The 12,268-nt window shown below is 47.0% G+C and overlaps 1 protein-coding gene across 1 annotated transcript in view; it reads right to left on the reverse strand.

Annotated features, from left to right (window-relative positions):
• GPATCH1 (G-patch domain containing 1) overlaps window positions 1-12,268 on the reverse strand; it is a 40,851-nt gene that overhangs the window by 15,733 nt on the left and 12,850 nt on the right. The window contains exons 7-12 of the mRNA XM_039231951.1: window positions 11,900-12,142; window positions 10,870-11,017; window positions 6,778-6,857; window positions 3,698-3,902; window positions 1,674-1,970; window positions 315-493 (exon numbers count right to left, since the gene is read on the reverse strand). Coding sequence (XP_039087882.1) covers window positions 315-493; window positions 1,674-1,970; window positions 3,698-3,902; window positions 6,778-6,857; window positions 10,870-11,017; window positions 11,900-12,142 — 1,152 coding nt within the window. The remainder of the gene's footprint in view (window positions 1-314; window positions 494-1,673; window positions 1,971-3,697; window positions 3,903-6,777; window positions 6,858-10,869; window positions 11,018-11,899; window positions 12,143-12,268) is intronic.

Raw genomic sequence — 12,268 nt, forward strand, 5'->3', positions numbered from 1 at the left:
CATTCCACTGAGGGATCTAAAATAGTTGTTTTAAATTTAAAATCCATCAGGGAGGGGGCGCCTGGGTGGCTCAGTCGGTTAAGCGTCCAACTTCGGATCAGGTCATGATCTCATGGCTCACAGGTTCGAGCCCCGTGTCAGGCTCTGTGCTGACAGCTAGCTCAGAGCCTGGAGCCTGTTTCAGATTCTGTATCTCCCTCTCTCTCTGACTCTCCCCTGCTCACGCTGTCTCTCTCTCTCTCAGAAATAAATAAAACATTTAAAAAACAATAGTAAAATAAAATCTATCAGGGAGGGAGGAGATGGTGACAGACCTCTTGGTCTCGAGGGACTTCCACTTGATCTGACTCGTCCTCCTCCTTGGCGTGCGTGAACCTGGAGGACAAGGTTGAATGGGAAGACACATACAGCAGGGCGGCCCGAGCAAACTCATCCCGCTCGCGGCCTCGCTCCCATTCCGTCATGCTGGGGTCCAGGCAACGCTCCAGGGCATCTAGGGGACAAGGAGCAAGAACCTGCTTCACTCTTAGGAAAACATACGGCTTCGAGGGGAACATCCAGTGGGTTCCCTTGTATCTCCGTAGATTTCACCCGAGGGGACACAAACCCGCACCCCAGTTTGTAAGAGCATGGTGGGGAGTACCTGTCAGGTTATATCGCGCTCCCCCTCAACATGATGCTTTTATTGGATTCTGTCTACCGCACAGAACAGAGAAAAACATTTGGGGACTCATGCTCAGTTAGATAAATCCTTGGTGGCTCAGTCAGTCAAGCATCTGACTTCGACTCAGGCCATGATCTCGAGGTTCGTTGAGTTGGGTCCCACATCAGGTGAGCTCAGGCCCTGCTTTAGGTGAACTCCACTATTCTCTCTCTCTTTCCCTCTCTCTCTCTGCCCTCACTCACTTGAGCCATCTCCCTCTCTCTCAAAACAGAACAAAATAAATCTTTGAAGCTAGGAACTTGCTACCACTCCCAGATAGTGATAAGTTCATCCAAACTATACTCCTAAACTTTGGAAGAAAAATACTCCTTTTCCTAACTTTTGGGTTTTTTTGATTTAACAAATAAACACTGGGGGTGGGTTCTTAGTAGGGAATGAAGATACAGTTGGCCAAGATCTGCTTTCAAAAACCGAGACCTTGGATTTACTGATGATGCTCACGCGAAACCCTGTGAATGACAGCAATCCCTCTCCTCGGTCTGCCCATATCTAGTCCGTAGATCACAAGGTGATTTTTCTCCCCCTTGTAATGGTTCGACAGCCAACCCTGTTTTTAAATCAAACTTTAGACTGTGACTTAGGGCTGGACAATTATGATTTTAAGACCAAGTGGGAGATGACACTGTTCTCTTGGTGTGAAATGCAGCACCCACTGAAGGCAGGCATGTGCACACAGCAAATGGTCTGTGGTTTAGCACTAGCCACTGCCAAGCCGTGTTCTAGACTTTAACAGCTATCTTTGGGGCCTGAGAAATAGAGAAACACAAGCTACTTGTTCCTACTTTCTAAGGTCAAGAGCCAGGGCCTGAAATCTTTGCACTGTGTGCAGCAGGACAAAGCAGAACCCTGGCGGAGGGGGGCACTTCGACTTTTCCATCTGGGACACAGGCCAGAACAGCAAGATGACTTCCGCTGGCCGAGAGGTGGGAGACCCAGGCCTAGCACCCACCTTTCTGACCCCGTTTCATATTTACTAAAAACTCTTCATATCGTTTTTGCTTTTCTGGATCTTTTGCAAAAGGTTTGAAGATGCTGGCTCTGGTGGCCGCTGTCCCGCCACTCAATGCCACGTGCCACGAACTGGGCCCAGCGTCCGGAGAGGAGAACTGGGGTCGGCTGCTTGAGGCCTTCTGGGCCAGACTCCTGGCCTTGAGTTGAGCTGCTTTCAGGTCAGTTGCTTGCTTCATTTCTTTGATTCTCTCTTTATCCTTTTGGGACAGAAACTCTAACACTGAAGTAGATGAACCTAAATAAAAACAATAATATGGAAGAGCTGAAGGGTTACCAAAGACAACCATTTTGACGTTTCTGTGGTACCTACATGTTCAATATCATAAACGTACGTAATAGGAGTATCTTCATTTAGTTTGCCATCAGCACCCATATCATCCCCGGGAACCAGACAGGGAGAACAGCACGCCTCCTCTTTTACGGCTGCCAGAAATCGAGGTCAATACTTGGATGTTTATTGGGTGAGTGAGTGGTCCTAGCTGACGTCCTGGGCTCCGGACCTCCAGCCTGAGAGGTGGCCGCCGCCTCCACGGTCCCGCCCAGCACAAGCCCCGGGTCAGAGACAGCCGCCCCTTTGGCACGCACTCCTGTCACAGCACCCACTGCACACTGTCCTGGGCCAGGAGGACACTGCAGACAGGGTCCCGCTCTCCTAGCTGGGGACGTGGGCACCAGAGAAACCCGAAGTCAACAACACCAGAGGATGCTACGAGAGGAAGACCATGAAGGAAACAGGGTGACATGACTGAGGGAGACCTAGAGGTGAGGGCTGGGAGGGGGCACAGGGAATCACCAGTGCGTGGGGGGGGGGGGGGAGGAGAAGCCCAGAAGGTGCCTCCAAAGAGATAATATTTGTGGAGAGTTAAGTAAAAGGATGAGCCGAAGTAGGAGGGAAAAGCGGAGGCAAAGGAGATGGTGAACCTCAAGGCCCCGATGTGGCACGTCACGGCGGGCAGGGTCAGAGGGCAGGAAGCAGGATCATGGGGTTAGACCTCGGGGGGTTAAGGGAGAATGGATAAGACACGGCCGGAAAAGCAGACAGGGCCGGGTCCCGTAGCCTGGTGGGGAGTCTGCATTTGTCTTCAGTGTGACAAGGACTGGAGTGTTTAAATAGGGGCAGTGATATCATTCAGTTCATCCAGCTGCTGCTGAGGGGAAGGGACTGCAGAGGGGAGGGCAGGAATAGGAGGCTGATAATGAGGCTCAGCAATAGCCTGGGCCAGAGAGGGAGGGCGCTCACTCCAGGCCGGAAACAGCCCAAGTGCAAGGACGTGATGGCGTCACCAGCGTCCTGGGGGCAGGGCTGAAAGGAGCTGCTGATGGCCTTGGGTGGGTAGGGGTCAGGATTCCTACGTTCTGGTCTAAGCAGTGGGTCACTGGTGGCATCCTTCACCGGCAAGGGGAAGAGCCTGGAAGAGGAAGTGGGGAACCGAGACTTCTGCTCTGGTCTACTGTATTTGAGATACCTATTAGGCTCCCGAATGGCAAGTCCAAGTTCACCTCTCACAGTGGGTCTTTCTGCACCAACCTAGAGGGCATTCTCCACACTTGTCCACACTTTCAGATGCGCTCATTCCTTGTAGGCTTTCGGGAAAGAGCTACGGTCCCCTTTCCCCTGAGAAAAAAATCACACGTTCCCAGGCTGTGCAGGGACAGTGAGGGCACCCGCGTCCCTGGTCTGCACCACATTCCTGGACAATTATCACAAGTCTGAAAACTGCTGAGCTTAAGACAAGGGCTGTGATTTCAACAGCACGACCCAAACTTATGTTAGCAAACAAGTGTTAAGAAGTAAAGGATACGCACGCTGCTGTGTGTGCCACTCACAGTGACCAGTTTGGTTCTCACAGTGCGGAGATACTAAAACATGTACAAAGTGTCACTGGGAAAACGACTTTCCATTTTGATTTTGATAAGCCCAATTATTATCAACGTAATGCTCTTAATCTCTGTGGCACATACCTTGAATGGGTGTTTCTCCCAGCAACTCCGCCCGCTTGGAGGCATTCAGCTGGTGTCTACTGTGTGTCCCTGGGTCAGGCATTGGCTTTCCAGCTGACTCTGACAATACGTGGACTAAGTGAGTGTTCTCTGAGGTTGCGGCTACCACAGGTCTGAAATAATGTACCGGTCGATAGTCTCTTGGCAATTCAGGTGGTGGGTAAGTCTTAAAACAAAACAAAACACAAAACTCAGAAAAGACGGGCTGTAAGACGACCACGTTTGACTTACCCAAGGGAACCCGTAACCCGTGAGTGTTGTCAACCCTGCCCTTGCCAGGCCCACCTCCAGCAGGCAGGCCACACTGGGAACAGCCTCTCCAGGTGTTCAGCCAACATCCATTCTGGGTCTGGGCGGTCACCGGGACCGCACTGTTCTAATGGCCACACATTTTTAATGTTCCCCCGTCCACGTCTGCAGAGAAATGCCAATGTGTGTGTGTTATGTGATAGGAAAGATGACAATAGGTAATTCAGTGTATCAGCCACATGCAGAACTGGCCGACTGTAAATCAGAAAACTTCAAAAAGTCATGATCCGAGGCTTAGAAAAGGAATAATTACTTTAAATAAGTTATTTTTCAATTCAGAATTATTTTTCTGGCTACGTTTCCATTCTAAATTAGAGCTTCGGGACTTGTATTTTTGATGTGAAGTATTTTTAATTCAAAAGCTGACTAAACTGAAATTGAAATGTATTTGAGAAATTCAGGCATTGATGATGACAGAACAGATACACTGAAAGAAGGTAGAAGGCACTTTTTTTTTTAAATTTTTTTTAATGTTTTATTTATTTCTAGGAGAGAGAGAGAGAGAGACAGCGTGAGCAGGGGAGGGCCAGAGAGAGAGGGAGTCACAGACTCTGAAACAGGCTCCAGGCTCTGAGCTGGCAGTCAGCACAGAGCCCGACGCGGGGCTCGAACCCACAAACCGAAAGATCATGACCTAAGCGAAAGTCGGACGCTTAACCGACTAAGCCACCCAGGCGCCCCTAGAAGGCACTTTTAAATTACTGCGCTAAGCAGTCTCCCTTGCCCTGAGTCTAACAAGCATGTATTTATGGACAGTTTATTTAAGCCATTTTCTAGATTTTTCCACTACTTGAAACCCTGAGCCCTGTAACCCGGGAAGCACCGAATGCTCTCCGGCTGCGGTTCTGGGGCCCACAGAGGGTTTGACGACAGTGACGCCCACATCCCACCCCACAGAGCTGGCGCCAGGCAGGGTCTCCCCAGCAACCCGAGTGGCTGGACTGCACAGCCTGGGTAAGCACCTGGCACAGTGACAGTCTGCTCAACAGTGCTAGTGTCACTGCCAGGACATGTCACTGTTTGTCGTCTTAGCCTGACCGTCTTCTCTGAACATACGGATTCCCAGACCACCCAGTAAGCACGCTTATGTGGCTGTGACACAAGTCCAGAGGAGTGGGGCAGCAAGGCGAGGGGCTGCGTAACCATAACTCTCACCAATAGCCTCCGCTGGATTCAAAGCCTTCCACTCCCTCTAAGTCACTGTTCTGTTTGGCCTCTGGATAAAGAGGCTGGGTTCAGGTGCCATATGTAGAAAACTTGCCTGTGAGAGGCTGGGTGAACACAGCCCTTCTCTCTTCTCTAAGCTGCTCCTACCCGGAGCACTACTGCAGGAAGCTAGACCTCAGGAACCCCGCCCCGGCCCCCCCAATCGACGCCTGTCTCCCCAAGTACAGCCCTCTGCCCCCTGCGGTGAATCTGCACTTATGAGGCTGAGCTTGGGGGCCAGGACTCAGTCCTAGAGGAAGTGAGTCCTTGAGCCCTGAATCAAGCAAGTAGGTCTCAGCCTTTCTTATGCTCTCATACACGTAAAAAACTAGCATTGTCCTTTGCCGTTACTTGACATTTCTGGGAATAGTATCAGTTTACCATGTGCCCAGAGCTGGTCTGAATATATTCTGCTTGCCGTGACAACACATTTTCAAGACTAAACAAATCAAAGCTGTTGTAACACTGAATGTGGTTTTTTTAGGCAGCACTGCCCCTGGCTTTCCCTGTTCTGTAGAAGCACAGGCCAAGCCACAGAGGAACTTAACAAACGTTTGCCACATACAAAAACAAAGAGCAAATGAAAGTATGGGGCAATCTAAAAAAGGAATGCCAACAAGGTGACGGCCAGGAGCCTTACCTGAGCTACCAGCACCGTCACCCAGTGAATGCCTGCCTGTGAGCACGTGGCTCCGACGGGGGTCAGAGACAAATTACCACTTGGCCTAAGCTGCACAATGAGCTCACAAAAAACAGGACTATCTGGAAAGGCATGCCGAGTTCTCCCTGGGACCTGACCTGCATGCACACAGCCTCTCTCCCTTCTGCTTGGCCACACAAGGAGTCTGAGGAACCCTGCCTACACCAGCTAACACTCTTCACAGCGTTCAGGAGGAGGCAGGAATGGGGGCTTTTATGACTTCATAAAATTTTCTACTTTTCCTTAAGTTACATTGCCCTTGGAATTGTACCAATTCCACTTTCCCAACAGTGTCTAATGTAATTCTTTTTTTTAATGGAAATAACCACTTACTTAAAACTTGGATTTAAAAGATTAGCAATTTAGGGGTGCCTGGATGGTTCAGTTGGTTAAGCGTTTGACTTCAACTCAGGTCGTGATCTCACGGTTTATGGGTTCGAGTCATGCATAGGGCTCTGTGCTGACAGCTCAGAGCCTGGAGCCTGCCTCAGATTCTGTCTCCCTCTCTCTATGGCCCTCCCCCATTCACACTCTGCCTCTCTCTCTCTCTCTCTCAAAAAGAAACATTAAAAAAAGATTCTTAAAGATTAGCAATTTAAAAACTAAATAAAAAATTATCAGTTAGATATTTTGGATACAATGTGATTACTGACTGACATTTCTAATGCAGAATATGTTCTCAGGGACAATCAGTAGTGATTACACTGTTGCTTTTTGAAAACGGAATTTACTTACTTTTCAATTGTTAATATAATAGGTTACACAGCAGCAAATATTTTAAGTTCTAGAGCAGTAAAATAAATAGGTAAATAAATTTTTTCCTTACCTTTTTAGAAGATAAAGGTTTAGAAGCCAAGGAAAATCCATCCAAAATTTTGCCAACATATCGAAGGTCTTTCTCTGATTCTACAAAGTGATATCATTGATTAATTCCAGAAGCAGGGAAGATTAGAATAAGACAAAAGACGTCAGTTTTTTTGTGTTTTTTTTATCTCCCAGAATATAAATACTACAAGTCATACACGGTATCTCACAGAGATAGCAGTCAAGGGGAGGGAAGAATGGCACGTAAAGCCATCACACCTCTGTTGACTCGTTGACTGGCAGCCCGGCCTGTGGCACCTTCAGCAGATTAGGCTGCCCCGGATGTGAGGCAACAGCTCTCCAACACAAGTACCTCAACATTGCTTTTAGAAACGGCCTAGTTTAGGGGACCTAAGGTAAGGTGTACCAAAGAATATACTCTGTGGAGTAAAAGATCTCAAGAAAACACATCAAGAGCACAAGTATGGATAAAAATAAAATCCTAACCATAAGAGAGTTATTTCTAAAACGAGGTGAAGACCCAGAGGGAGACTACTCCCCAATTTCCTTAGCAACTACCCAAATAAGGCACAGAAGACAATACAAACAGGCCAGCCTGTAATCTAATCTCGGTCCAAATTAAAAGGTACTTTTGTCTTTTTCTCAAACGAAATTCTAAGAAGAGATAAAGATCCCTAAAGATCACTCAGGAAACAGAATGACCAATTCCCTCTGATTCGGAGCCAGGGACTAGCCACTGGCTGTGGAGGCAACCCCATGGACAGGGGCTCTGTGATTCTCAAGGATTTCCTGGGCATAGTAGTTGTGGCGAAAATCCATATACACAAGATGCATTTTCTGTAGCCGAAAGCTCCTGATGCATGACCTAAAATTCTATGGGGTAATTTGAGATTAGCTTTCACACTCTTAGCACCCCTAGTCACAATAGCCAAATTCTGGAAGCGGCCCAAGTGTCCATGGATAGATGAGTGGATAAAGAAGATGTGGTATATACATACAATGGAATATTACTCAGCCATAAAAACAAATGAAATCTTGGGGTGCCTGGGTGGCTCAGTCGGATGGTCATCCGACTTCAGCTCGGGTCATGATCATAGTTTGTGTGTTCGAGCCCCTTGTCAGGTCTGTGGGGACAGTTCAGAGCCTGGAGTCTGCTTCAGATTCTGTCTCCATCTTTCTCTGCCCCACCCCCATCACCCTCTGTCTCTCTCTCTCTCAAAAACAAAATGTTAAAAAAATTTTTTTAAATGAAATCTTGTCATTTGCAACAACATGGATGGAGCTAGTGAGTATTATGCTAAGTGAACTGTCAGAGAAAGACAAATACCATATGATTTCACACATATGTTGGAATTTAAGAAACAAAACAAGTGAACAAAGGAGAAAAAGAGAGAGAGAGAAAGAGAGAGAGAAAGAGAGACAAAGAAAACAGATTCTTAGTTACAGAGAAGAAACTGATGGTTACCAGAGTGGAGGTGGGTGATGGATGGGTGAAATAGGGGATGGGGATTAAGGAGTGCACCTGTCAGGATGAGTGTGGAATCACTATATTCTATACCTGAAACTAATATAACACTGTATATTAACCACACTGGAATTAAAATTAAATTAAAATAAACAAAAAACACCTTTCATACTCTTGGCATTTTGTATTCATTTAAAGCCCAGCAATTTTACTTCTATGAATTTATTCTGAAGAAATAAAAAAAAATATGGATAAAGACAGAGCCACATATTATTTATTAATGCTGTATGGATCATGGGAAAAAAATAAGAATAATTAAAAAATCAACCATGAAGACTGACTAAATTTAGATTCACTCAGTGAAAAACCTTACAGTCAAATCTATAGAAGTTGTGCCTAGGGGTGGGTGAGATGAGGAGGCCACAGCAGAGAGGGGGGAGGAGAGTATGGGGGGGGGGTTGTCAGGGAAAGTCACCAGCTCAGGCTTGATGTGGGGAAGGGTGGGATTCAATTAGCACAAAGGTGTTGTATAAAGGAAAAGCCAGGGGGCCTTGAGTGGCTCAGTTGGTTAAGCGTCCGACTTCAGCTCAGGTCATGATCTCACAGTCTGTGAGTTTGAGCCCCGCATCGGGCTCTGTGCTGTCAACTCAGAGCCTGGAGCCTGCTTCGGATTCTGTGTCTCTCTCTCTCTCTCTCACTGCCCCTTCCCCACTCGTACTCTGTCTCTCTCTGTCTCAAAAATCAATAAATATTAAAAAAAATGTTTTTTAAATAAATAAAGGAAAAGCCAAAGATTTGACCAAGGAAACAGATCTAAATAAGTATATGTATTATAGATGAGTAATTCTTATATAATTAATATACTGATAATATTAATCATATAGTATTGTGTCAATGTATTGACATAATCAATATAATCAATAGCATGTTAACGTGATCTGTAATATTAATATAACATATTAATATACATCTTTTTAAGTTACAAAAATAATGCATAGTCCTAGTAGATTTGAAAACTAGGTAACCAAAAGGAAGAGGTGACATCAACTAACATTTGGGTGCACCCTCTTCCAGCATCTTGTGTAAAACCCTAGATCCTTTTTTTGGTGACAATGACAGAAGCCACCGACACTTAGTGTGTGCTCCATGCCAGGCAGGTCTCAAGCCCTTTGTGTACATTAAAATCTCCTTGGATATGCCACGGCCATGCCCACTGTCCAGGCAAGGATGCCCGAGGCCGCAGCTGCTGAATGGGGAGAACTGGGACCAGAACCCAGGCAGCCTGTCTTCAGAATTGGTGTTCACAGCCATTAAGCTACCCACCTCTCAAAACTGTTTTCACCTGCTCTTTTTCTTCCAGAAATGCCAAATAGGCATTCTTTAGGGAAGTTATACTCGGACTGATCAGATTTCAACACGTATGTTTCAGCTGTATTTTATAAGCTTTAGATCAAATTTCATCTGACGACAGCTAAAATGTCTCTGTAGGCTGTTTTACCTCAGCAATCACCCCCTTACTTCATTTAGGTGCTTGTTATTACTATAACCAGAGAACAGTAGGTACTATTTATTCAGTCTTCGGGCAGGTACCATGCCAAACACTGTGTGATGCCACTTAATCCTCACAATGACCCTCAGGCTAGATCTGATCCTCACTTTACAAATGACGCCCAGAGAGGTGACAAGTCTTGCCCAATGTCCCACCACTGGGCAGTAGACAGCTGTGATCCAAATCCAGTCGGATGATTCCAAATCACACACTACTAACACTTGCTCCAAACTGTCTCCTCCAGACACACCTTTTCTGGAAAGAAAAACTGAAATACTACCTAGAACCACAGGATCTGAGGGCGCCTGGGTGGCTCAGTTGTTAAGCATCTGACTTTGGCTCATGTCACGATCTCACAGATCTCACAGTTCGTGACTTCAGGTCCCACGTCAGGTGAGCTCAAGCCCCATTTCAAGTGAGCATGAGCCCCACTTCAGGTAAAACACGAGCCCTGGGTGAGCCCCACTTTTCCCTCTCTTTCTCTCTCTCTCTCAAAAAATAAAATAAAAGAGAACCACAGGATCTGAGTCACTACAGACCCTGACTTGAAATTTAAGTTAAGACATGTCCAACTCCTAGACCAACAAGAGCCTCCCAAGAGCCAGGGACTCAACTGAGGAGACAGGCTGGGTGCCAGGGCCAAGCTCCCTCTTGCTGAAGGTCCCGTACCTGAAGGTCCCGCACCTGAAGGTCCCGCACCGGGCCTTCTGATCTGCTGCCTGCATTGGCCTCCGTTGGCCAGCTGTTCCTTGGGCTTCCCCCTGACCCGGTGCCACCTCTGACCGGCAGCACAAGCACCTGTCCACATACTCACTCCCTCCCTAAATCCAGACCTCTTCCTCCTCCCCACCTTGGCCTTGTCTTGACAGCTGGCTTTGGCTATGACCCGGTCTACAGCTACCTTCTGTCTTACTCCCCACATGGGGGCTCTCTTCTCTCCACTTCGTTTCTCACCCTGCATCTTTGACCACCACGCCCCAGCTCCGTGGAGGCTGACACTGCAGTATCAATTCTGCAGTCCCTTCTTCCTGAAGCCCTGACATTTGGTCCGACCACTGGCTGTGTGTCTATAGAATTACCTTTCTGACTTTTATACTGCCTGGGTGCTGTCCAGCCATAGAGTCCATCTCCAGGCTCCTCATCCTTCAGAATGGTGTCATATTTGGATAAAGTTTCTGTGGCATAGATGTCATCATCTTCCTCTTCCAGGGCACCAACACCAAAAGCCTTCAAAAACAAGGTTTCAAACAGCAATTACAGGTTTTAGGATGTGTCTCCCCTGAAGAATAAAGCTACTTTAAGGATGCGGCGGGACAGACCACATTAGCACTGCAAGATCACCAAGAGGCAAGGGAGGCGGGAGGCCAGGTTCAAGTCCTCTTGGAAACAGTGACCGGAAGCGAATTCCATCCCTCCAGTGCTGGGCTGTCCTCTGGGCACAGCAGCAGCTATGGGTCTGGGGCCTAGCACAGGAAGGCGCGGAGAACACACCCGGCAGCAGTGCGGGAGGAGAACAGCGCCTCCAAAAAGAGAAAGGCAGAATATTCATCTTCTGGCCAATGTGGCCTGGGGCCAGTGCTGGTGACCAGGATCTGAAGGCACCACTACTGAAACAGCTATAGTAAGAACCCCTAGTCTTTGTGGACATGGCCTCTAACGAGTATCACTTTTTTTAAGAAATTGGGAGGAATGCCTGGATGGCTATTGGTTGAGCGTCTGACTCTTAATTTCAGCTTAGGTCATGATCTCAGGCTCTGTGCTGACAGCTGGGAGCTTGGAGCCTGCTTCAGATTCTGTGTGTGTGTGTGTGTGTGTGTGTGTGTCTCTCTCTGCCCCTCCCCTCTGCACATGCTCCATTTCTCTCTCTCTCTCTTTCTCAAAAATAAACTTTAAAAAAAAAAAAAAGAACATTAGGTCACAGGATCCCAGTAGCACATATTAAAATCAGGAAGGTGTGCTTGAAGTGTGTTCAGAAAAGGCTGTAAGGAAAACATAACCACTTCAAAGTCTTCACCTAGTCAATGAAGAATGACTGCTATAAATATAGTATCATACGAAAAGCATTCTCATCTGTCAATGGTTCCGTGTTCATGAAACAGAAACTTCTACCTGGCCCGAAATTCCCAATTTCCTTCCTTTATTCACTCCAATATCTCCAAGGAGATTGCCGGCCCCCTCAGGTTCCCCAGTGAAGAGATTAAAATGTTCTCCCGAAGTTCCAAACAATGCCTGGTGGGGATCCAGGCCCTTGTAAGCCAGTCCATGCACATTATCTTTAGGTGTGAAATCCACAGGTGTGACGTCTTTGGGTGCAAAGGTCACATTTTCAGGCACATAGTCATCATCTTCATCCTATTTAACCACAAGGAAAGAGTAGAATAGAGGTGAGTCACTGACTGGTGCAAAGTATGCCTATAAAATGCTATTTTCAAATGAGTACTTCCAAACAGAACAATGACCTAACTTTCATTTCCGCTA

Source organism: Hyaena hyaena, unplaced genomic scaffold, assembly GCF_003009895.1.
Source record: "Hyaena hyaena isolate Hyena2069 unplaced genomic scaffold, ASM300989v1 scaffold_61, whole genome shotgun sequence".
Taxonomy (NCBI): domain Eukaryota; kingdom Metazoa; phylum Chordata; class Mammalia; order Carnivora; family Hyaenidae; genus Hyaena; species Hyaena hyaena.